Raw genomic sequence first — 26386 nt, forward strand, 5'->3', positions numbered from 1 at the left:
TCTAGCTCTATCCATCTTGTCCTCTATGTGTGGTGTCCTTTTGGTCTTCTTGAATAATCTAATCTTCTGGGCTTTTATCAGAAGACCCAACAGCTTAGCCACCCCTAGAAATTCTTAAACAATCTGTCAACTGGTAGCATGTCCTACACATTCTACTGTACCTCTCTATTAATATAATGGAAGTTCTTAACATTATCATTGCTATTTAGTAAAACTCTGTAGAATATAACTATTTCTAGGATTTAACACTTCTGCTTTTTTTTTTTATATACTAATTTTTGTATCTGGCATGTGACAGCATTTGCTATTCTGTTTTGTATTGTAGTGTACTGGATGACATCTTGTAAAATTTCGAGCTTTTCTCCCTGGCCTGCTGCAAAGTGTCCTGTCGTGGCCCAGCTGGACTTACCCAGTCAACGGATGCCATATATATATATATATATATATATATATATATATATATATATATATATGCATATAGTGTGTGTGTGTGAGTGTGTGTGTGTGTGTGTGTGTGTGTGTGTGTATGTGTGTGTGTGTATATATATATATATATATATATATATATATATATATATATATATATGTGTGTGTGTGTATCTATATATATATATATATATATATATATATGTATATATATATATATCAGGTAATCCCTCCCCTCATGGGACCCATGGTAGCACTTGTTTTTCTGGTACATATATGGTTCACATCACTACCTACAATTTCCCTACACAACGTTGTTATTTATATATATATAGCCACAAGTGCTACCATGGGTCCTGCGAGGGATATATATATGAAATATCGATGATCTGAATATATGTTTTGTGTCGATGAAGTGCGTGTCGCTGTAATGACAGTTCGATGAATAGATAGGAACCCATGTACACACACACACACATTATATATATATATATATATATATATATATAGAGAGAGAGAGAGAGAGAGAGTGAGAGAGATAAATTCTCGCACATACTCGTTCATTTATCTCCCCTGTAAGGGCTATTTTTTAACCCTACCTACTCTTTCTGTGCCAACATTAGGATAATAATGTGGGTGCATAACTCCACATACCTGCACCCTGCCTGAAAAGCTAGAGCACATATTTTCAGCTGTAAGACATCTGCTTGACCATGTACCTAAAAACCAGCATTATTCAGTCTGCAGTCTTTCAGGAGTTGCTCCTATGATACAACATCTGCATGGCCATGTACCTAAAAAGCAAAATTATTCAGTCCTTACACTTCCACAGATTGCTCCTATGGTAAAACATCTGCAGGACCATATACCTAAAAAGCATCACTATTCAGTCTGCAGTCTTCCAGCAGTTGCTCCTATGGTACAATTCAAAGACTATTTTCACCACAATGGTCCTCTCAATCCTATTCCACCAAGCCAAGTTCTACAGACATTAGGTCCGTGAAATGAACTCTGATTACTGGGGCTGCAGTCACTGTGCCTGCACTACGTCACATTGTTGGCAGAAAGTAACGTTTTTCATCACAGGCTAATTCTTTACTTCCTGTTGTACTTCTCACTGAGGACTCCATACAAAGAGGCTACAGTAGTATGTCCAGACTATGGACATGTTAAATGTAGCATGCAGCATAAAACAGTTTAACAAAATTATACCTTCGAATTCCTCTTTTGTTGAAAAAGCATGCCCAAAGACTTACTTAGCATAGGCTTTCTCCAACAGTGCACTCCAGAATTCATTGTTTGAAGCAGAGTGAACGAAAACAAGCTCTCCATCCTTCACTGGTAGTCTGTCATCAATTACCACATCTGTCCATTCTCCAAACTGCCAGATCTACAGAGAAAGCAAAAAGAGGATGACAAAATGACTTGGTGGTTGGTAATCCCTCTCAAGTGTGGCTCCCCCATCAAAACTGAAATATGCAGTAGTTCACTTATATAAGACCCTGTGACAACAAGTTCAACTGTTCATACATAATCTAACACAAAGGTAAAAAAAGAACAGCTACTTATTGCAGATCAGAAACACAGAACACAAAAATTACGTTATACATTATTATTTTGTAGGTACCTCTATCAGTGGATAAACAGACATCCAGCTACAGAACTATTACTGCATTCACACTACTGGTTGATTCCAAGACTATGTTGGTAAGTGTGAGTAGCTAAAAACAGAGTTCTTATTGTGAACCATCAGAAACAGCAAAAGGCTACAAACTACAGCAAGAAATAGATAGAAATTGGTAGCTGAACTACGGCATCCAGAAGAAGACAAAAGTGAAGTAAAAGGGAGAACAACCATATCAATTCAGACAGGGATATAAAGCACTATGCTGCAGAGGTGGGGAAAGCATACTGTAATGGCAGGTGAAAAAGAAAATACTTCAGTCATCCCAGTGAGAAAATAGACCAAATGCAATCTGAGATTTTCAAGGGAAGTGACTCCCTGCTGGAATACACAAAGACAAATAACAGAAGTCTGCAGGAAAAAAGAAGTTATGTCCTTACCATAATGTTCCATGTGGAGTGTTCATCTCACCTTTGTTCTTACACACGGGTTCAGAGCCGATCCTCGGCTCCGAGTCGGCCGCATCGCAAAGCTCTGCATCTCAGAGAAGCTCGAGACCAGACTATATCCCACAATCCTCCCTGCCATTACTCAGATCTAGTTTGCAAACAAACCAGACCGATAATCCAATACCTCAGATGCAAGAACTACACACTCTCTCAGGCATTCAGAGACACTCTCTCACCATAGTAAATAACTAAGGGTAGTAGCATATACCCCATGATACACAGGACCATATACCCCGGAAGGGGTTAAGACATTTCGCTCAGAATCTAGTCCTACCCGTTCTTCCAAAACACGTGGGGGGGGGGGGATGTAAGAACAAAGGCGAGATGAACACTCCACATGGAACGTTATGGTAAGGACATAACTTCTTTATGTGAGAGTGTTCAATCTCGCCATTTGTTCTTACACACGGGTAGCGTCCCTAGCTCCGTCACCCCGAGTGACTCATGGAAGAACGTTCCTAAGCACAGTGGAACCAAAAGATGTCCTGTCTTTGGAGACTTTGTCAATCTATAATGAGTGATGAAAGTATGTGGCTTAGACCACGTGGCTGCTGCACAAATCGTGTCCAAAGGCAAGTGAGCTGCATGAGCCAAGGAAGTGGAAACGGATCTGGTAGAATGGGCCTTAGGTTTGGTGGGTAAGGACTGATTTGACTTAGTGTATACAAAGGCTATACAATCAGCAAGCCATTTAGATAATGTACGTTTTGTAATTGCCATGCCCTTTTTACTGTCTGCAAACGCGACAAAGAGCTGATGTGTCTTCCTGTAAGTTTTAGTCCTATCCAAATAAAATCTTAACTGTCTGTGAGCATCTAACTTGTGCAGCATATACTCCAACTTGTTAGTATGGTTCTTGAAGAAGGTAGGGAGTTCTATGGATTGGATAATATTTGTAACGGAACATAACTTTGGAAGGAAAGATGGGTTTGTACATAAAGAGACTCTATCTTGGTGGAAAATCAAGTAAGGTGGTCTGACCGATAATGCTTGCAGCTCTGACACTCTACGAGCTGAAGTAACAGCTACGAGGAAAAGTGTCTTCCACGATAAGAACTTTAGGAGGCAGGACGAAGCAGGTTCAAAGGGGGGCAAAATGAGTTAAAGAAAGGTTTCCAGACGGGTGGCCGAAGATGGAAGGTTCCTTTCATAAAAGCCTTACAAAGTCTGTGAGACATAATGGGAAAACCACCCTCACCAATATGGAAGTTCGATATGGCTGCCAACTGTACTCTCAGTGTGGAAGTAGAGGCTCCTTTGTGAAAAAGGATAGATAAGAATTCCAATACTTTATGTAGAGGAGCTACCAAGGGGGTCTAAGTGTTGGCTAGACGCCCAGTATACAAAGTGTTTCCATTTACTCCTGTAGAGTTTTGTAGTGGAAGCTTTATGAGAAGCAACCAGAATGTGTTGAACTGCCGGAGAAAGTAGATCAGACCTTGCTAGGCAGGAAAGCGGAGCAGCCAAGGGACTGAAGAGACGGGTGAGGAACTCCCAACAAATGGGTCAGTAGATCTGGTACTGGGTCCAGAATCCACGGTTCCTCTGTTTGATGGGCTCGAAGAAAGGGGAACCATAGCTGCCGAGAACAGAATGGGGCTATGAGTATTATTGTCCTTTCCAGGTTCCTGGCTTTCTGTAGAAATCTGGGAATCAAGGGAGTAGGTGGAAATGCATATAGGAGACCCGAGGGCCAATCGTGTATCAGTGCGTCCCTGGGGACATCCCCCGGAGGGGGTAGAAGGGCAAAGTAGTTTCTGCATTTTGTATTCAACGGGGAAGCAAATAGATCGCAGCAAGGCTGGCCCCATCTGCAGAAGATCTTTTCTGCCGTCTGTGGATTGAGGGACCACTCGTGAGGTAACAGGATGGCTCTGCTCAACCTGTCCGCAATGAGTTTGGATGACCCCGGGATGTGCGTTGCTATCAGAAAGTGACCCATGGACTCTGCCCATTGCCAAATTCTCATGGCCTCTCTGCATAACGGGTAAAACCTGGTTCCCCCTTGCTTGTTTATGTACCAGACCACAGACATGTTGTCTGTCTGAACTGCTACTGTTCCTAGAGGTAAGAGGGCTTGGAAGTGTTGCAACACCAGGAACACCGCCCTCAGCTCCAGAACATTTATGTGTAGAGTGTACTCCATGTTGGACCATTCCCCTTGGACTGTTCTTCCCTGAAATAGACCCCCCCACCCTATCAGAGAAGCGTCCGTGGTTATTGTGGCCGTCGGACTGGGTAGAACAAACGGATGACCCATAGTGAGATCCTGACTGTACACCCACCATGAGAGGTCTCGTTTGCAAGAGTCTGTTATCAGAATCTCGTGCGCTAGGGGTAAGTGCTGGAACGACCACTGCGTGAAAAGCAGCCATTGGAGGATCCTCATGTGTAATCTTCCCATAGGAACTGCGATCAGGGACGCTGCCATTAGTCCCAAAACTTTCAATACCAGTTTGGCCGGGGCTTTCTTGCTCTTTAGTAGAAGAAGAACCTGTTGTTTGAGGGTTGACGCCCTTATAGGAGGGAGCTTTAGCAGTGTTAATCGTGTATCTAGGTCTGCTCCGATGAATGAAATACGCTGTGAGGGCGGTAAGCAAGACTTTTCGAAGTTTATCGAAATCCCTAGGTGGGAACAAAGGTCAACTGTGTAGTCTCTGACTTGTATGGGGCGACGCTCGGTGGTGGCAGTGAGGAGCCAGTCGTCCAGATAGGGAAACACCTGGAATCCTTGTCGTCTCAAGTGAGACGCAACTACTGCCATGCATTTGGTAAATACCCTGGGGGCTGAGGTGAGTCCAAAGGGCAGAGCTTGAAACTGAAAGTGACTGGCTCCCAGCCAGAAGCGCAGGTGATCTCTGGATTTTCTGGTCATTTTGATGTGGTAGTACGCGTCTTTGAGATCTATTGAGCACATCCAATCGTCCTTCTGTAAGAATGGAAGGATCAATTGAAGCGTGACCATCCGGAACTTTTCCTTCTTCACGAAGGTGTTGAGATTGCTGAGATCTAAAATCGGTTTCCAGTCCCCTGTCTTTTTTGGAACTAAAAAGAACCTTGAGTAAGTTCCGGATCCTCTTTGGTCCGCCGGGACTGGTTGGATGACTGTTTTTGAGCAGCTTTGCAATTTCTACAGCCTCTGGGCTTCGCAGATGGGGTGGCACATCTGGAAACCTTCTTTGCTGAGGTGGAGTTGATGTGAAGGGGATTCTGTATCTGTATCCTCTGGTTATAATGCTTTTTACCCAGGAATCCGAAGTAATATTTAGCCAGGCCTGTGGGTATAAAGCCAAGCGACCCCCGACTGCCTCCAGAGCAGGACAGCCGCGCCTCCGTTCAGGAGTGCTGGAAAGGCTTCCCAGGAACGGTATCCCTGTCGCCTTGGTTATGCGGACACCCTCTGCCGCCAGGGCGGCGTCTTCCATTTCTACCCCTCCTCTGCCTCTGGAGGGGGTATCACTCTGTGTGGCTTGGAAAGATCCCCGATTCTTACGGAACCACATTTTCCCGCCTCATTGCCCTTTGGTTTATGGTCTAGTTGGAGCAGAAAAACGGACCCTGACAGCAGACAGGGTCTTTCCCTCTTGCTCACACCGAGTCAGAGTCTCCTTCACCTTGGGCCCGAACAGTGTGGCACCATCAAAGGGGGCGTTGGCAAAGGAAGACTTGAAGGCTTCCGCAAAGTAGCACAGCCACATCCAGGATTGTCTTCGAAGAGCAATCACTGAAGCTGCAGCTCTACTCGATCCTTTGGCCGCATACGAGATGAGCCTCATGGATGCGTTTACTATGGAGGTAAGGGTGTTAAGTTGTGCTGTTACCTTATCTGAAACTGCAGCATCTGTGTTACCCTGGAGGGTATCTGTCAGCTCCTTCATGAGATCCCTCTGCAGACATGTGAAATGTGTCAAATAGTTTAGCAAACGCATGGAAAAAGTCGCTGAACTAAAAACGCGCTTCCCGTATCTGTCCATAGTCCTAGAATCCTTATTAGGAGAATGAACAGATGAGGAGAACTCGGACATCTCCTTTTTCGTGGCTGCCGCCACCACCATAGCGTCGACCGGAACTCCCTTTGTGAGATAAGTCTTGTCCTGGGGAGTGGTGATAAATTTGTTTGGTTTTCTAGGGACTGGTTCCACTGTGTCAGGTGTCTCCCACGCCCTTCGAGCAATCAATTCCATGAATTCATCGAAGGGCGGAGTCACCAAGGAGGTAGAAGGTTGAGCCCCAAAAGCCTTCAGCAGCACCGACTCGTCCTCAGTGGGAGCTAGGGACTGCCAATCACCCTCTGTTTCAAGATCTCCAGGATGTCCGCAAATGATACATCCTCAGAGGGGGATTTTGGGGACCCCTCTGCCTCATCCAAGTCGGTGTCAGATGTTAGAGATTCCTGTGGGGAATTTATGTGCCTCCTCTTGCACAACCGTTTCCTCGGGACCTCATCAGAGGGGGCTTCTGGTGAGGCCTCCAAGGAACAAGGGGAACCCTCTGGGGGTGGCTGAGGCAATGGGGCTCTACGCTTTGGATGGGTCATGGGGGCAGAAACAGAAAGCGGCCCTTTAGGGGAAGGAGAAGACGCCTCTGATGAAGTGGTTGTTTGTGCAGACAATACCTTCCTCATAAGGTCAAAAGCCCCTGAACCCCGGGCCGAGGACTCTCCCGGTTCCGAAGAACATGGGAGCATCCCAGACACAGGGGCCATGGGCTCCAACCCCAAGGAGGGAGCCGAGCCAGTCTGCGCCGAGGTGCCGAGAGGTCGGTACATCTCTCGGTCCCGGAACCGAGGAGAGACAGTCAGCCCCGCGACTCACGTACCGGTTCCGAAGGAGTCAAAGTCAATGGTGTCGATCGTGCAATGGACGGTTTCGGCACCGAGGGCTCCACTATCATCAGGTCATCCTCTCCCGGCTCCGAGATCTGGATGGGTCTTGAAGGAGGACCCGTTGGAGATATGGGGAGGCCTTCTAGTTTCGACACCAACTGGGACGAAACTGCAATCAACTTGGAAAGGCACGTGTTTTCCATGAGTTTCTGCACGACATGATCCACATCTGTCTCAGATAACGGTCTGGAAGAACGGGTCGAAGGAGCCGAAGATGGCACCGACCGAAGAATGGACGGTGGCGGCAGCTCCAACACCGGTTCCAAGATCTGGGGCTCAGTGAAGGATAAACGTTTGACGCTCGGCCCCGAGGTCTGTGGAACCGTGAGCAATTCTCGAAGATGAACTCGGAGCCGATGACATGGGCTCAAACATCTTCGACCACTTCGAGGACTTAGAAGCCTGATCCGATTTGTCTAAAGACTCTTGAAAGGCAGGCTTAAGCAACCCTCTATCTATAAGCTTCCTGTGTCTATCTGTCATGACCCTCCTACTAAAGGAATGACATATAGAGCAATCCTCTTGAAGGTGGAGAGGGCCAAGACAGTAAACGCAGGATGCGTGGTTGTCAGTGATGGGACATTTTCTGCCCACACTGACATCTTTTAAAGCCAAATTTTGCTTTCTCCGACATGACTGTAGAAGTAAAAACACTTTACTAGGTTAATAACAAGAAAAATCTAACAATAACTAATATATATATATATATATAGATATATATAGAGTAAATATCTATACAAGTATAAAAAACACTCAACAAAAACCACACCGAGAGAAAAGGGTAGGCCACAAAAAGGTGCCTTAAGAATAATATGAGGAATATTATAATAATAATCACACACACACACACACACACACACACACACACACACACACACACACACACACACACACACACACACACACTTCTATACTACACTAACTATTAGAAACTTATTTGTACAAAAAAAGAAGTAGCTTATCTGAAAGAAACAAAAAGTCATCAAATTTTTCTCTGGTCCGAGCTCTCCTCGATCTGATCTGTTGCAGCGGCAAACTAGATCTGAGTAAAGGCAGGGAGGATTGTGGGATATAGTCTGGTCTCGAGCTTCTCTGAGATGCAGAGCTTTGCGATGCGGCCGACTCAGAGCCGAGGATCAGCTCCGAACTCGTGTGTAAGAACAAACGGCTAGATTGAACACTCACATTAGATGTTTTAATCATGTATTTAGAGGAATAACTGTTATGCAAACAGCTGAAAAGGAGAAGAAAAAATATAGAAACAGCAAATAAAATATAAGCAAATGGCACAGAAACTGACTGAACTCACAGACAGATCATAGGAGGTTACCAGGCTAATGGCCCTAAGTCTCTTACAAGCCTAGCCAAGTACAACTGTTCCCAAGAATATCAAGGTATTAAGTGGAACTAAGTCAACAGCTACTGCTCCAATCCAAAGACGACACAGGTGAAACTCCCAGGGTGAATATGCAGTTTCCCATCCAATCATCCAAATTACATTTAAACAAGTCTCTCCAGCAAGTCCTGTTGCTGTCACATACTAGATTGAGTTCCCTAGAGCGAACGCATCTTATACCATTTGATTTACGAATGTGCAGAATTTTCCATTAAAGTAGGATCTGAGATTGCTTTAGATGCAAGGCAGAGGCCACCTCTGAGTCTGTAAGACACAAAGTATAGTAACAATGATGTCAGTCTGTCAATGTATGACATATGCTGACGACACTGAATTTTCTCTGTAAGAAACCTTGGAGTTTTTCCAGTTGTTGCAGGTGCCTGGTAAGGTACATACCAATGGCAGCTTTGTACTCCATTATTGGTCTGATGAGTAAGAAGTACAGGGGAGTTATAACCTCTTTTGTTCTGGATACAATGCCCTTATTTATGAGGCAGGTGACGTTGAAAGCCATTCTTATCACTGTGGAGACGTGCTGGTCAAAGGAAAGTTTACAGCCAACCTGTGTACCCAAATCTCTCACCACTGATTGCACCCTTAGGGTGCTGTTATTAACGTGGTAATCTACAGGGACTTTGCCCTTGCCGAAAAGGATAAAAATGCATTTTTTTCCATTGAGTTTTACCACATGGTTTCATCACTAGTCATTTGTCTGTGTAAGCCCCTCTTGCAGGATGGTCACATCATTTGGGGACTTGATGACTGCATCCAGTTTGCAATCATCAGCAAACTTTGTCAGCCATAGGCCTTTTGTTTTAGCCTGCACATCAAAGTAGTCAGTTCCAAATAGGGGCCCCAACACCAATCTCTGTGGAACACCACTGGTTACGGGTCAACTGGTGGAGGCAAAGTCACCTATTCTGACTGTATGCGTTCTATCAGTGAGCCAGTTTGCAACCTACCTGACAATATACTGGTTGATCTCCAGCTGGGAAAGTTTATCAATGATGCACAAGTGGGGAATAGTGTCAAAGGCCTTGGCCCAGTTCAGGTAGGCTGTATGCCATATCTGCCTTTGCCCAGGGCTTTGGTGACTGTCCACCAGTTCAAGAGGCAGGATCTTCATTTAACAAAGCCAAACTGGGTCAGGTCGAGTGTTTGGAGGTTTCCTATATCTTTGTTGATAAGGTCCATGATTATTCTTTCCATGGCCTTGTGGATTAGGCTAGTCAGGTTTATGGGTCTATAGTTCCCGGGGTCTGTGGAGGTGCCTCCTTTATGCAACGAGATGACCTTTGCTGTTTTCCATTCAGCAGGTATAAAACCAGTGCTTAGACTGTGGTTAAAAGGAGAACCCAGCAGTGCAGCTAGTTCCTGTTTTAATCCATTCAGAACACAGCCTAGGATATTATCAGGTCCCATAGCGGCTGGGATTTTGGCTATGGAGAGAGTGTTTGTGACCTGCTCCTTAGAGACACTAAGTGGAGGACAGGTGGTAGGGATGCTTTGGGGGATATGTGGCAGGGACGGGGGGGAAAAGTTTTCACTGAACTGGTCAGCTAGCAGGTTGGCTATTTCTGTGGGTTCAATATATGTGGTGCCATTAACAACCAGTTCCGCACAAATCTGCGTTTCTCCTTTAAGGTTGCTGACATAGCTAAAGCAAGTCTTATGGTTATCCTTAGAGAAGAAGGCTAATTTGGAATCATAGTTAGCTTTAGAATGCCTTAGAGGTGTCTTATTTGCTTGTTTAAGCAAAGGAGGAAATGCTTCCAAATTCAGAAACCATTCCTTCCTGCTCTTGGACAGCAATTTCTTCCTCTTGTTGTATAACCTGTTAATGGCGGATGCCCACCAGGCAGGTTTGTTCTTTCTTGAGGATCATGTTTTGGTCCTATTAGGTACGGCTGAGTCAATACATTTGTATGAGGACAGAGACTATGGAGCTATTAATGCTGTTACATATTAGGTTTTAATTGGCTTTAGAGACTTTTTTTTAGTCTAGTTGCTGCTAATGGTGTGTGTGGGGGTCAGATGTTATTGTTAATTCTAATGAGACTGATTTATGACCAGACCTCACTAGGGAGGACCGCACACATGGGTTGGTGCAACAAACACCCATGTTAGTAAGCACCAGATCCAGAATGTTTGGGCTCCCTGTGGGGTGTCAACCAACTGGTCCAGAGCATTTGAGTTGATGAAGTCCAAAAATCTTTGGGTACATTATACATGTACTAACACACTTGCCCAATCTATGGACGGGTAGTTAAAGTCACCTAAAACCAGGTTGTTTGGCTGTATCCTGAGCAATTCAAGTAGATCCACATATGCAGTGTGGCTATCCTGGCTCAAGGAGGGAGTCCTATAACTGGCAATAACTTGGAGAGGTGTCTTAACAGTCACTTGGACCTGAATTAGTTCAAGAGAACTGTTTTGTTTAACAAATCTAGAGGTGTATTTATCGTTGATGAATATTGATACTCTAACTCCCTCTACTTCTCGCATTTTCAGTTTGTGGTCTGAATGTGTGGAAGGCATTATAAACCCGGTATGGTCGGGGTGTTTTTTGCGGTCTTAAACCAAGTCTCTCCGACTGTACAACTGTCAGCATCTTCTAATGTTATGGCTGCTTCCAGTGAGTGCAGTTTTAGGTTTGACTTCTAGCATTTAGCGGCATAACCTTGAGGTTGCTTTTTGAAGACATTTTTATGATGGGAATTTTGTTGTTGTGACATTGCCTAAAAAAGGCATTAAGGGGGAGGCAAAAACTTTAGCCAGTAACCAAATTTCCAGAGGTGACAGATGAAGGCCATCTCTGGCAAAGTAGTGTGGTCTAGATACCATGGCATCCCAGGCTGACAGCTACTGGATCCCCTTAAAATGACACCAGAAATTAAGCAAACTGTTGAAGTCAATCATTTTTTGTTTATATTGTGGTATCATCTCAAGTGAAGGTAGTATGCTGCTCAAGTCTAGGGACATACCTGCCTGAGACGCATATTCAGAGAGTTCAGTCATGTCTCTCTTCATATAGTCCAATGATGTATTTCTCAAGGAATTTACACCAACATGAACTATGACAAAGTCATAATGGTACTTGTTGAAATACTTGATTGCATTTGTGATATGGCAGATCCTGGCAACCAAAAGACAGCTGACTGTAACCTTTTCCTTGTCCAGCCTAGTGACTGGGAGATGTGTGCGTCTCTCTATGGAGTTGTTGATGACCAAAAAATTTGGTTTAGATGTGCCTTGCCTTAGGGGCTTGTTTGTTGAGACACTTCTAACTGTGGTTTTATGTGTATTGAGTGCTGTAGGTACAGTATTAGGTGTAGCATGCTTGTGTTTTGGAGGTCTCTGGTGTTTAGTTAAATTTCTGGTGAGCACATCCGCATATGATGTTTTATGTGCTGAGACCATGGTTTGTGCAGGCGATGTAATATGCAGGCTTGAAACCAGTGGCGGCTCATGCTATAGGACTGCAGCCCCCCCCCCAGCTGTGGAAAGAAAAAAAAAAAACAAAATAAAAAGATCGCAAAAAAATAGTCCTGGAACTCTGACCATGCATGATTGCACAGACTGGTAACTGCAGACTGCTTTGTCAGCAGTCCAGACAGGAGGAAAGGCCATCTCTGCCCTGCAGCCCAGAAGTCTATGTGGTCCCAACCGCACAAAATGGAAGACGTTCAGACTGCAACGTCCACAGGCTGGAGCCTGCTCTCACGGGGAAACCTTCCCCAGGAAGACACTTAGCTGGGCAGGGAATGGAAGGACTGTAGATGGAAGCCTGCTCTCTCAGTTGTGGGGAAACCTTCCCCAGGAAGACACTTAGCTGTGTGGGGAACTGTAGATGGAAGCCTGCGCTCTCGTTTTCAGGTGTGTGTGTGTGTGTGTGTGTGTGTGTGTGTGTGTGTGTGTGTGTGTCTGCCTGTGTCTGTGTGTGTAATGCCCCAGGTGCTATATAGTGGTGGGTAGAGAACAAGCTTGAACCCTGTACCTTGGGCCCAGGGGGCAAGAACCTGAATTCCCTACCCACCACCATTTGTAAAAACATTGCAGATTTTTCCCTCATACTTCTTCTGTTCCTCATAAAAGCTGTGGTTTCTGTATTTTTGTGTCCTTACAAAGTCAGTAGCAGACTGCGGTGGTGGTTCTGCAGTAGCGTTGTCACCTCACAGTAAGACGTTGACCTGTTTGATTCTCAGCTAGAGCGTCTTCTGTGTGGAGACATGCGTGAATGGGCGTACCTTCATTGAAGGTTGTGTGTCAGGGCCGGCAACTCGGCACGTAAAAATCTACTGCCAATCATTAGCAGACCGGAGTTCCGCTGTGGCGACCCCTAACCGGAAAAAAGCCAAAAGACACACACAAAGTCAGTGGTGCAGTGGTAGCATTGCTGCCAGACAGCTACAGGTTTTCTGGTTTGATTTTGGCTGGGGTGCCTTCTGTGTGGAGTCTGCATCTCCTCTCTGTGTTTGTGTGGGTTTTCTCTGGGTGCTCTGATGTCCTCCCATCTTACAAAGACGTGTCTATCTGGAGCGTTTCTTCCTGGGCCTCTGCTGAAAATTGGCTTTTGTTCCAAGTCAGACTTTCTTGGTTAACAAATGTTAAATAAAAATGACAAGCATTTGAATTTCAGATTTCATATTCTTCAGAAAGTACATGGTAACACAAAAGCTTTTATTCTAGTAATTTTCTAAGTTTATAAGATGGATATTTGAAATTTGTCCCTATTTTTGGGACTGCATTTCCCCATTATTGGCTTTGTTCAGGTGTTTTGTGCTAAGAGGTTGACAGTTATGGTGAGAACTGAATTCACTAAATGGTAGCCATTTAAGTTTCAGTCTTCCTCTCTTTCACAAAACAGCTGATTTGGCATAGTGGTATGTTGCTCTGACTGTTTTGCACAGGATCCTGGGTTCAGGACTTGTTTATTCTAGAAACTTTCCAACATTATACAAGCAATGTTTAAAATGTGTCCCTGGTTTGGGGGCTTTTGCCCCCCCCCCAATAAATTATGGCTTTTTTCCAGATTTCTTGTGCTGCAAAGATCAGAGATAAAGCTGAGTAGATTTTACAAGGAGCTGAGAGCTGCAGGGGAGCAAAAGTTTAGTGCTCCTTATGCGGAGTCTGCTTGCATTGTTAATAGCACAACAGGTAGTGTACTTGCTTTTGATGCAGAAGGCTGTGGGTTCTACTCCCACAGTAGATAGATGCATTGCTGATACTGTACTGTGTTGCAAAGGGGTGGATGCGACACTCCCTTTTTGGCGAAGATATCTACGAACTATGAACTTATCAGTTTGCCATCCATTCTCTATTGCAATATTACTAGCTTATCGTTTTTTTTAAGTATAAGATAGGCAATTTATTCCTCAGGGGCTACAGACACTATTTGTAGATGAAACAATGAAATATAAAGTTGTTTGCTAGCAGCAACCTCTTCATTAGTTTTTTAGTTAATTATTTAGATGACTTTTACTACTTCTTCTTAGTATATATGTACTGATACTGGTGGACTGTAGAAGTCTGAGTAGACTTTTATGATGGAAATGTTCTGAATTGGGCAGTTTTGTCATTACTGGTGCATGCATTTTGTTTCATTGTTTACTGGAAAAATGTTCAAAACATTAAATTTAAATCGCCCTCTAAAACTGTACTGTATTGTACAAGGAATATAATTTAATACAATCAGGAAGGTGTATCAAAGAGCATGTGTATGTTTTGTGTGCAAAGGGCCTGTGATTTGAAAACAGCCCACACCCAAAGTTAATCTTTATCTGCCACTGGCAAAATGCATTTTCTTTGAATGTGGGTTTCAATGCTGTTTCAAAAAATGTGAGTTTCAAGGGCAGAGAAGTTTTAATGCTAAGTCTGTTTTCATTGTGAGACTGCATTGCTTTGTTTCGGAGATATCTATTAGTATTTGCACTGTAAAATGCAAAATAAAACTTTCAAATGAAGTCCAAATCATCACAGAAGTAAAGCAGTATGCACATTAGTGTTTATGGTAAATGGGGTGAAATAGCCAAGTAATAGTTCACTGGAAAGGCTGCAGAGGGGGAGGGCTCCATTTGACCATGATTTTGTGAAGGGGAAAGGGAGGCAAACTCAAAGACACCCCAGCTGAACTATAGCTCTCAACTGTCCAGATTTTTGTAGAATGAATACATTTTTGCTTCTTATTTTTGGTTTGCTCCTCATAAAATGTGTGGTTTTCTGGCAAATCATTTAGGAATGAAGTCACTAAATAATGACAGACACAGAGTTTCAGACTTCATAACCTTCAGAAAAATGCATGCTAAAGCAAGACCTGTTATTCTATCAAATGTCTCAGTTTATACAAGAGCAATTTTTAGAAATGTTTACATGTTCCCCCAATATATTTGGCCTTGACCAGATTTCCTGCATTAACAGGTTGAGCGGTACATGCAAATAAATTGTTTTATAGAATTAGGCATATCCAAACCTCCCAATTGTCCCCGATTTTGGCTCGAATGTTGCTGTTCCCCTAATAATCCCTCCGCAAAATGGCAATTTTGGAAGAAAACATGGAGGGCTTACAATTAATAAATAATTGTAATAAGAGTTCTAGATTACTTTTATTTCAGAAATGCATGTAGATTCTTTTATTTTGTCAGCTGTTCAAATTAGCAGTACTAATATTAAAAAAGTGCCTCTTCTTTGACAGATTCCCAGATGTATTGTGTGGCTGTTTCATATTTTTGCATCACATTTCTGGTCCTTTTTTCATAAAATTGTGTTTTTTTTTTGGAAAATTAGTGACAAATCATTAAAGACTGAAGTTAGAAAATAATGACAAACATTTCAGTTTCAGATTTCATACCCTTCAGAAAATTCATACTAATGTAAGACGTACTATTCTATTATCTTTCTAAGTTTATATGAACAATATTTAAAAATTGTCCTTATTTTTGGGCCTTTGTCCCACTTCTATGTATGGCTTTGTCCAGATTTCTTGCTCTGAGGTTGATAGGTATGACAAATGTGTCAGGGCCATCACAGTCAGCCAGAGACATTTCAAATTGTGACATAATTGTTGCACCCCACTCCCCCATGTAGTGACTCTGGATGTGTCCACGCAAGGAGCAGTTATGCAGTGTAAATGTGCAGAGTATTCCCCCCATCCAAGGGAGACACAAGTACTACAGTGGCTTTTTATCTGTCCTTGATTTTTGCAGAATGTTCTGGTTTCTGTCATATTTTTATACCGTTGATTTATGCTTATTATTCAGAAAGTGACTGTTGCTCTGTGTTTAAGTAGCAATGCTTTAATGACCATCAGGTAAACTTGTCTGAGATTGTAAGATGCAAGTAAGTTTTAATAAGCATACTGTTAAAGGAATGCCAACATTGAAAGCCTTTCTCTTGTTGCCATGCAGAGAATACTTACATAACTACATAACGTATAAGCCTTGGGTATTGAAATGCATATGACAGTATTTGTAATAAAGGACAGGATTACATTATTTTAAGAAGCTCATTACATTTGTTGGAGACTTGCAGTCATCTTTACAGGCTTTACCTACAAACTAAATAGAATGCCAATCTATCGTGTGTGGTCCATAATATGTGCAATAATCCTTTAAGCAATGTATGCTGAGCTTGTTTCTTTTTTGCTTTTCATTTTTTACTTTGATCATGTTTTCCTTATGAAACAAGTAGATAGTTGTGGTGAGGCAGCAGGTCTTTTTTGGATAAGAAACATTTTTACAAGGGGGAGTGTCACAGAGATTGCTACTTTTAGCATGCTACTTAGTACTTTAATAAAGCTGAATATAAATTATAATTAAAATTGCAGTGCAAGGAGAAGTGGTTTGAGTTGAGTGCTGCTTGTTTTTCTTATGCTTGATTTTGACTGGCATTCAAGTAACATATTTAAAAAGTAATTTATTTTTTCATGCCTCACAACCTTTTTGTTTCCATCTAGATATTAAGTAAGCTGTCATGCACAGCCAATGCATTGAAATATTTTTTCTTCTACACTTCATTTTGTCTTGACTGGACTCTCATAATAGTTTGGCACCTAGCGCAACATATTTAATTAAAGTTACAGTTTTTATGGTTTTGAGCATAACCCCTCCCCTTTCTAATTGGTCACACCCATTTCCATTGACCCCACCCATTCAGCTGTCTCCTGCAGCCCTCCCCCCTTTTGTTTTGAAGTCACCAGCCGCCACTGCTTAAAACCTGTTCAGTGTTACTGTTCTGTGAATGAGAGAGCAATGTTTCCAAATTCTTAGTGTATATGCATCTCACAAATTGAGGTTGAGTGGTTTATGAGTAGTGGTTGTCAGTGTACATGAGGCAACTGCTACACTGCTTCAGTATACCCATGTCAATCAGGCTGGCAGGAGAAAAGGAGGAGAACTGACCATCCATAATACTAAGTGCAAATCTGCTTATTTTAATGAGGAAGGATGTGGTTTAATTGGGGGCTTAATGCTGGGTCTATACTAATGGGGCTCTCAAGAGGTACGAGACTATTAGGGATTAGCAGATTTCAGTTATAGTGGCAAATGCTGTAGAAACCCAGCTGAGGTGCTCTCTGAGCAGCTAAGTGCATTTTATGGGACTACTCTGTTGGAGCACAGACAGCTTATAAGGGAAAATAAATCTACTTTGATTTTGTATCTATAACCGCAATTTTTACCTCTACTGTGCAGTGCTGCGAGAAGGTGCTATGCGTACAAACAGATGCCTCAGCTTGCTCAGATGAGGACAGTAGAGCAGTGACTGGTTGCCACAGCAGTGACTGGTTGCCACACTCTGTGGAGCTGTGTTGAAACACGCACAAACCCGATAAACGTGAGCCTTATGTAGCAAATGTGAGAACCATTTTTTTAAACAAGTTAAGCAATTTTCAAACAAGCTGGCCAATGGAAATGCTCAACACTAAGCCTTATTCCAACAATTTCCAACTCAGATGGGTCCTTTGTTACACTCTTCTGCCACAAGGGTGCAGGGGGCCCTCTTAATATAAGATGGCTGGTTTTAGTGCTCAGAAAATGCCAAACAGTCTAGATTCTGCAAAGTTGAATCTAGCCTATGCTATAAAATACCCAAGTACTAGAAAATATAAAGTGCAGGAAAAACAGTCTCAAACAGCAAACAGTTGAAACAGTGGAATTGCAAAACAGTTAAAAGTAGGGAACATTCAGTAATACACAGTTTAAAAGTGCAGTACATTGAATAAAATATTTATTTTTCTGTAGATTTCAAAGGATGTCTTGGATTTAGTTTGGAATCACTCCAAAGATCAGAGAGAGCACATCAATCCTAGAGCAGCTCCTGTAAACTGAGCCATAGATTTGTACTAGGCTAACTGCCTTTGTGGGCCATTTTAAGCCCAGCCAATTACCCCATGTAAGAATCAAACTCTGCACCTTGTGCCTGTGAGGTAAACACCTTAACCATTATACCAAACTCTCGCTACAATATGAGGTTTATTACAGTACCACAGCAAATCAAAAGGAATGACTGTACTGACAATGGGAAAATGCCTCAAAATATGGACTGGAGTTTTCATTGAATATGCTAAAATAAAGTAAAAAAGCACATAGAATATAATTTGAGCCTAAGAAAGCAGCTGAGACTCATACCAATTAAGCTGCAGACATACAAACTAAAAGATGAATTTATTTCTATTTTGTGGAAAGTAACAATCATAAAAGTTGGAGAGACAGGAATCTACGGGGATAATGATTTTCATTATTAGCTTGAATTAACAGAAATGCTTTTCATCCTTCCTTCCTTCCATAAGACTCTTCAGAGAAATGGAATCTTGTTTCAGGAAATTGTATCCTCCATTACATCAAGCCTTCTACCTAGCATGGATTAAAAACCTACACAGACCCGCAACACTCACAAGATGAGCTGACAAAAAGAGAAGAATTTGAGAAGGGAGACAATGGTGAAGGACCAAGCAACTAGTAAATGCATGCAGAAAAGCAAACTACGGACACTTCACATTGCTGTTTTCCAAAAGAAAATGATGGATAAAACAAAGGAGATAAAATAGTTATCAAAGGATATAAAAATCCCATTACAAAGCACAGATATGTTTTTATATGGTAAAGGATTTTTAATATAACCCAAATGTGTGCTGCCCTCTGAGAAATACCACAAAAACAATGAAATCATTAAGTACCATAGAGAAAATAGCTATATGATTAATATAAAAATGATCAGTACTATATTTTAGATGTTACTTATAAATGAAAGTTATATCTGATGGAAGGGGGGCAATGCTGTATTCTGTCTGGTTCAAACTGTAAAATGTGTTATGTTGCTTTCAATAAAGATTCCATGACATTGGGGAAAGAAAAGGGGGAAAAAATAAGTAAACTAACGATGACTAGGGTTGCCAACTTTTCATGTCAAAAATTCTGGACATGTACGTGAAAGCAAAATACGTGTAATTTTAGTACCACCGTCCCCTCCCACGCAGCCATTCCAGTGTCTCATTACTTGGCTATTTCTCCATTTCTTCCCAGTTGCCATAAACGCAGTTCAAATCTCTCGGTGTGCATACTGTTTTTTACTTTACTTCTACAATTATTACAGATATTTAGATTTCATTTAAACCTTTTATTTCAAATTTTACAGCACAAACACTGATAGAAATTTTCTAAACAAAGCAATACAGTCTCGCAAAGAAAAGAGGCTTAGCATTAAAACTTCTCTGCCTTTGAAACTCGCATTCACTGAAACAGCATTGAAAACCACATTCAAAGAAAATACATATAGCCAGTGGCGCATTAAGTTTACCTTTGGGCTGTTTTCAAATCATAGGCCCTTTGTACATATATTTAAGAACGTGCAAGGGTTCTTTGATTCACCTTCTTGATTGTACTAAATTATAATATATAATAATTAAATTATATCCCTTGCATAATACAGCACCACATGTTAGAGCATGTTTTAAGTTTATAGTTTTGAATTTTTTTTTCAGTAAGCAATGAAACAAAAACATATGAACCAATAATGACAAAATTGCCCAATTCAGAACATTTCAACCATAAAAGGCCACTCAAGTTCCGTCATTACAATCCATCAATATCGATCAATATGCAAAATCTCTGCAGAAGTAAAAGTGATCTGAATAAATCCACATTAAACAGATCTGTAACTAATGAAAAGGTTGCTGCTATATCTGTGTTTCATCTACAAATTCATTACCTGGTGCCCTTGAAGAATAAATTGCCTATGTTACATTAAAAAAGAAATGGCAACCCTACACTGCACAACAGTACTAATTCCATTTACTCTGTACTATACAGACACTATTTTGCCCAGTATAATGTGCTTTTGTAAATAGCATATTTAGATGCATTCTCTACCACACATTGAAGGGCAAATGAATGGCTTACAGCTGCCCAATCTCATTTAATAAATGTGGCCAGTACTTATAGCTGCATTCACTGAAATGCAACAAATAGTTTTATTGTTTGAGGCTGCTTTGCTCTGTATTGGGGATTTTCTTATTTACACACTGTTGTGAGACCATAGAGTTTGAATATATAAATAAGCAGGTTTATACAGGGGTGCACGTGGGCATGTCTTCCTTCAAAAACAAAGTTTTTTAACTAATTCAACAGCAGTTTAGGTGACTCGTGTTCTTTGATCGGGTATGCCTGAGAATTTCTTTTGCAAATGTTTCCATCTCAGTCCTTCATAGGTGAAGTTATTTCATTCTTCAGCCAATGTAGTCAAAAATAAAGGAACCTAGAAATTGTATTCTTTGATTGTTCTTGTGAAAATGTGTCGCATTTGTGTGCAGTGAAGAGACAGCAGAATGCTTCTCACCAAAAATATGCTTTAGAGCAGATTTGATACAGGTAAAAGTCAGATGTAAACATGCTTTTTCTGGACATTTACACAAATCCTATAAGTTCATAAGTAAGTTACTGGGCTAGCTGCCCCTGTGAGCCATTTTAAGTCTAGACAAATTACTTTTCAAAGGTGAAAAATCAAACCCCATGTCCTGTGATTATGAGGTAAATACCTTAACCATTATACTAACCTCAACAAGTCAACTCCAAACAGGGAACAAAGAATTCAAACCCTGCACCCGTCACTTACCACATTAAATTTAATCATTAATCCATTACACTACATTAGAAGAGAATCTATCAGGTAAGTGAAATGCCAGTACTATATAAAGAAGTCAACTCAAACTGTATTTAAGTACACATTGACTTTTCCTTAAATGCATTTTATCATATAAATAGCATAGACAATGCTAACACTTTCAAAAAATGTATGTATCTCATACCTTCTATCTTTCTTTAAATGCATTTTATCATATAAATAGCATAGACAACGCTGCGCAGTTCAGGTGTCTTCAATAATTCAAATTCCGCATGGGCGGAATACAAAGATGTAAACAACTGGCCGCACAGACACAGAACACTGTTTTTGTCTTTTGCGTCTGTGCGACCAGACGCAAAGGGTGCTCTTAAAGAGGAATGCGCTTAAGAGTAATGTAATATTTCTTTAATTAAAAGAAAATTAAGATTGATGCATGTTTTCCGGACGATATGCTGTCTGTTCCGTTTTCCGGACAATGTCTCTTAATTCTGAACAGTCCAGAAGAATTCTGGATGGTTGGCATTGTCGATGACTGAAAATAGAAACTAAAACATATGATGGAGACAAATACAAAAGTATGTATAAAGCTAGCTCTACTAATATGTACACCAGGTCCAGAAATAAATAAAAAGATAGACAAGTATGCTGGCAAAAAGAAGGTAAACAACAAGACTTGCAAAAACAATGCATTGGAAGTGCAAGGAATAAATACGTATGCACAAGGATGTTTGGTATAAGTTCTGCACTGAAAAAACAGTGCAGTCAGTAAGTATCAATGAGAAAATATCTGATATTAAATGCTGGTTAGATAAAGTCACTTTTTTATCAAATTTAAACTGACCTGTTCTCTCTCTAATGTTCCTAGAATGCAACTTGCCTTTCTTAACTAGCTACGATAGATTTCAAGAGAATGGAACACTTCTTCTGGACAGTTAACAAATTTGAGCTTTTGAAAACAGCTAGAACATTTGAGACAGCTAGGTTAAAAGGGTAGTGTAAAAAAATAAGTGGAACTCAGCAAGCTTGAAGAGCAACTGAAAGAAGCTAGAATGTCTATGTAAGACTACTTAGAAAATATGAATGAACACAGAGAAATGGTTTTAAAACAATTACTTTTTGACAATAACCACAAAGCAACTAAATTGTTGGCTCAATGCCTGATGCAGCAAAAGGTTGAAGGGATAACTAAGCTCAGGAATTATGAGAATGGCAGCATACAAATGCACTCCAAAAAAAAATTATAAATGCAATGGATAATTACGCTAAATACAGTACGCTATATAGACAGTCCGTAGAGGCTCAGAGCAACAGAAAGGCAGTGGCAGCCTATCTGAGATGGTTACAACTTCCTCAGTTAACAGAAGTAAAAAGAGCAGGATTAGCATCAACATTAAATGATCATGAAATGGAAGCAGCAATGAGAAGCCAGAACACAGGGAAAACCCAAGTCAAGGAGCTCCTACAGATAATAAAAGTCCGATTAATACTTTTTAATAACATTTGTCTGGGATTGGATGTCCACTTCACTTGGAAAAAAGCAGTAATGGTAGTTATGCCAAAGCGGGTGAAGATCTTCTTGATTCAGGATCACACAGACACATTTTAAATCTGAATCAATGCTACAAAGTGTTTATGAAGATACTGGCAAAACAAATGTTGCAGATATTGCCAGGAATAATAGAACCTGATCAATGTGTAGGTTTACAGAAGTTAGACAATCATTTAACATTAACCAAACACTTATGAGTCAAAGGGATGTACTATACTAATGTTAAAAGGGGTGGGTGCTGAAAAACATTTGACAAAATATGAAATTTATGAAGAGATCTTTTATTGCATTTGGGTTTCCACAAACCTAGACTATATTAATATTTAATATCTACAGAGGAGCTCAAGGTAAGGTGAAGTGTGGTGATGAACTGCTTGAAGTGTTTAGTCTAAAAAACCAAGCAGGAGTGTCCACTTTCACCATTAATATCTGCTTTGTATCTAGGGTCATTAGCCAGACATAAGGCAATCAAATATAATTACATATAAAGGGAGCATTTGACAGAGTGGACTGGGACTTCATAAGCAGGGCAATGGAAGCGTATGCTTTCACTGATACAATTATAAGATTGATTAGAAGAATATATGAGGGATCAAAAGTGCAAATTAAAGTAAATGGGGTCCTCTCCATTAATTTCTGCTTGAGTAGAGGAACCACGCAGGGTTATCCACTTTCCCCTTTGTTTTTGCATTATATTTAGAAGCACTGGCAAAGAAAATAAGGGACTCGGAAATTCAAGGATATAATTGGTATGGTAGTCAGGAAAAGCTGGCTCTATTTGTAGATGATATTATACATGACAAAACCAGTAAGGGACATAACAGTGTTGTGGAACATTTAAAGACAGTTTCAAATCTTCTTGGGATACAAAATTAATGAAGCTAAAACAAAGGTAATGGCGATAAGTTATGTACCCACACACAGACTGATCTAACAATATCCATATTTATGGGAACATGATAAAATGAAGTATTTAGGAGTATGGATTAGAAATTACTCTGGTGGCAGCTAAGGATATGTCGGAATTGACTAAACAGAAGATAATGCAAAACTTGAGAAACTGGAAGTCTTATTATATGACTATGGATAGTAAGATACAAGCCACTAAAATGTTTTTAGCTCTTTAGTCTTATGCACAGATCAGGCACATTTTTATCAACCAGAGGAGAAGTTGTGTATAGCAATTAAAAAAAAGAGTTGAAGGATTTTATCGGGGAAGGGAAAACAGCCAGGGTCAAGTGGGATAAGCTGATTCGACCAATAAAACAAGGTGGACTAAGATTACATAATGTGAGGGGGTACTTTAGTGCAACCCAGTTAAGGCTCTTACGCATAGCATAAGCAGAAAACTGTAATTCAAAGTGGAAAGGAATGATGCTGACACAGGGAGGAAGCTCAAGAATAAGGATTGGGAATTTGGATGAATACTCCTAGGGAGAACAACCATCATGCAGAGTATTATATTCATAAAGTAGCATGGAGTATTCCAAGAACCAAACCAGCACGAGAATGGAGAAAAGAGATTTTGCCGATAGGGATGACTCTGGTCAGGGATACAGGTAATAGGCAAGAGGGGGCTGGAATTTATTGGAGAAAACTGGCAAAGGAACCAAGGTTTTGGAAGAAAATAACTAGAAAGGGAAAAGTAATAGAATGGGAAGAGGCCAAGAATTTACTTCGACTGCAGCTTAGAGATTGCTTCCCTATCAAGGACTGATATCAGTGTATGGGCAAAGAGAAAGAAAAAGGGGGGTCCTAATGAAAAGCTAGCACTGTAGAGTTTTTAATAGGATCTAGAACAGAAGCTGCCATTAAAAAAGAAATAATTAGTAAAGCATATAAAGTATTGCATGATAATTGTAAGACTCAATCAAAGGAGCTTACAAAGGATTGAAGAGACTGGATAAGCAATTCACAAAGAGACAATGGGGGATATACATATTTCACCCAAATATGGAATAAAGTCTAGAAGATTTAGGATCTGTGCCTGGAAGTGTTTACACAGGTATTTTTATATCCCAACTAGATCAAAGTAAACACTCCTCAAACACCGTGGAGATTATGCGCCTCTGCAAAAGTGCACGAACAGCACAAATATCCAAATTCACAACAGAGAGGCAGCAAACATGGCAAAAAGTTCTATCAAGATGGTTTTATTTACTTTTGTGCCTTCAATGGCACTTCATCAGACATTTAAAAGACCCAAAAAACAACCACATTTAAAACCTTTTGAAGATTACATCATCAGCAATCTATCCAATGACAGTCACTTCACTGATTAATTATATTTAAACAATTAGTGTAGCTTCTATTCCAACATTTTCACTTGTATAAAATTTCGTAGGTATATTTATATATATGCATTCTCCAGCTATTCAACACAGAAATATCCATATAATAAAATAAAACCATTAAAGTAGTATAAATATGCTACACATATAAAAAACATTTCTACTCGAGTTCAATCTCTCAAAATGTTAGGGCCTCCAAAAGAGAAGCCAGTCTTTTAAAATATTGTCTAACTTACAGTTCATAGAGTCAAGGCCTGTATACAAACAAGCATTCTCAGTAGCAGTACCAGCGCCCGTTCCTGTACTGGTCATACCAAAAGTGTGATTTTAATGCTTTATTTGATGATTTTGGATTCAATTTTATGAAATTGTTAATGAAACATAATGATGCTAAATTAAGTATGCTGTTAACTGAAGTGGAAAGTTTAAACACTGATATTACTTAAGATTTACTCTTTGACCAATGGGAAAATTTTTATAACAAACAGTTTGATATAGTTAAAAAGTTTATATATATAAAAAGAAGAAGAAGGGTATTGTTAAGGGTCAATTTGTTAGAATAAATCGGATGACTTCAAGTGAGGAAGAATTTGCTAGGGAATGTGAACATTTATGTAACATGTTTATTGAGCAGAGTTACCCTGTACATTGAGTGAACAAGTTATGAATGAGGTCAAAGGAGAAAGGGAAAATAAATATGCTCCCATTTTAGGTGTAATAGATATGACTTCAGAGTCTATGCATGGTGAGACTGATTTTAAACAATGTGATGAGAATTTTTGTTCAGCATTTATCACTGATTTCAGTGGTGATTTGGGTATTATTAGTAAGACTGTAGAACAGGAATGGTTTAGGTTTAGTAAATTGTCTGATTTAAAGCTGGATTTTGATACTCCTTTTAAATGTATTTATAGGAAAGGGCTTAATATTAAGAATATTCTTCAAGGTCAGCAAAAGGGCAAAGGGAGTACTAATCGCTGTAGGTGGGGGACATTTAAATGTGGTAGGTGTGCCCAGTGTCCCTACATTATTAATAAAGGATCCATTGTTTTGGATCCTAGAAATAGAACCTTAACAGGAAAGCAATATAGTAACTGTCCACAAAGCACAACAGCTAGGATGAATGCTCCACCAATACATTAACTGTGATAGTGGCGGTGTTAAATATTTAGCTATGCGTGTATGTTATGTATTCTATATAGGTAAAACTGAGAGGAAATTAAAGAGATGAATATATCAACACTTCAACGCAATACGTACTAAAAATATTAATAATGCCCTATACAAGCATAGCACACAATGTGACAGGGTTAAATTTAGTTTTTTTTGTCCTAGAAGAAATTCCTAAAGATACGAGAGGGGGAATATGGGAGACGACGATCGAATACAGGGAGCTCTACTTACTGGCAGATTTTGTTGGAGGCCAGTAGACCACCTGGATTAAATGATGCACTTTCCCTACTTCCAGTTCTTAGGTTAAGGGCAGCTAGACCATAAATAATAGTTCAAATTAACATCTTTGAATTTACTATTATGTTTGTTTATTTAACTATATTTTTTATATTTATTTATTTTTAATGTAATATGTTTAT

At 40.5% G+C, this 26386-nt stretch overlaps 1 protein-coding gene across 5 annotated transcripts in view; it reads right to left on the reverse strand.

The window, feature by feature from the left end:
- The window catches only part of CAPN11 (calpain 11), a 1381576-nt gene that overhangs the window by 768532 nt on the left and 586658 nt on the right, over positions 1 to 26386 (reverse strand). For all 5 annotated transcript variants that reach the window (XM_044060753.1, XM_044060742.1, XM_044060725.1 and 2 more), the window contains one exon: positions 1683 to 1816. In XM_044060753.1, the coding sequence (XP_043916688.1) occupies positions 1683 to 1816 (134 nt within the window). The remainder of the gene's footprint in view (positions 1 to 1682; positions 1817 to 26386) is intronic.

Source organism: Protopterus annectens, chromosome 1.part0 (genome assembly GCF_019279795.1).
Source record: "Protopterus annectens isolate FY-2018-M chromosome 1.part0, PAN1.0, whole genome shotgun sequence".
Lineage (NCBI taxonomy): Eukaryota > Metazoa > Chordata > Ceratodontiformes > Protopteridae > Protopterus > Protopterus annectens.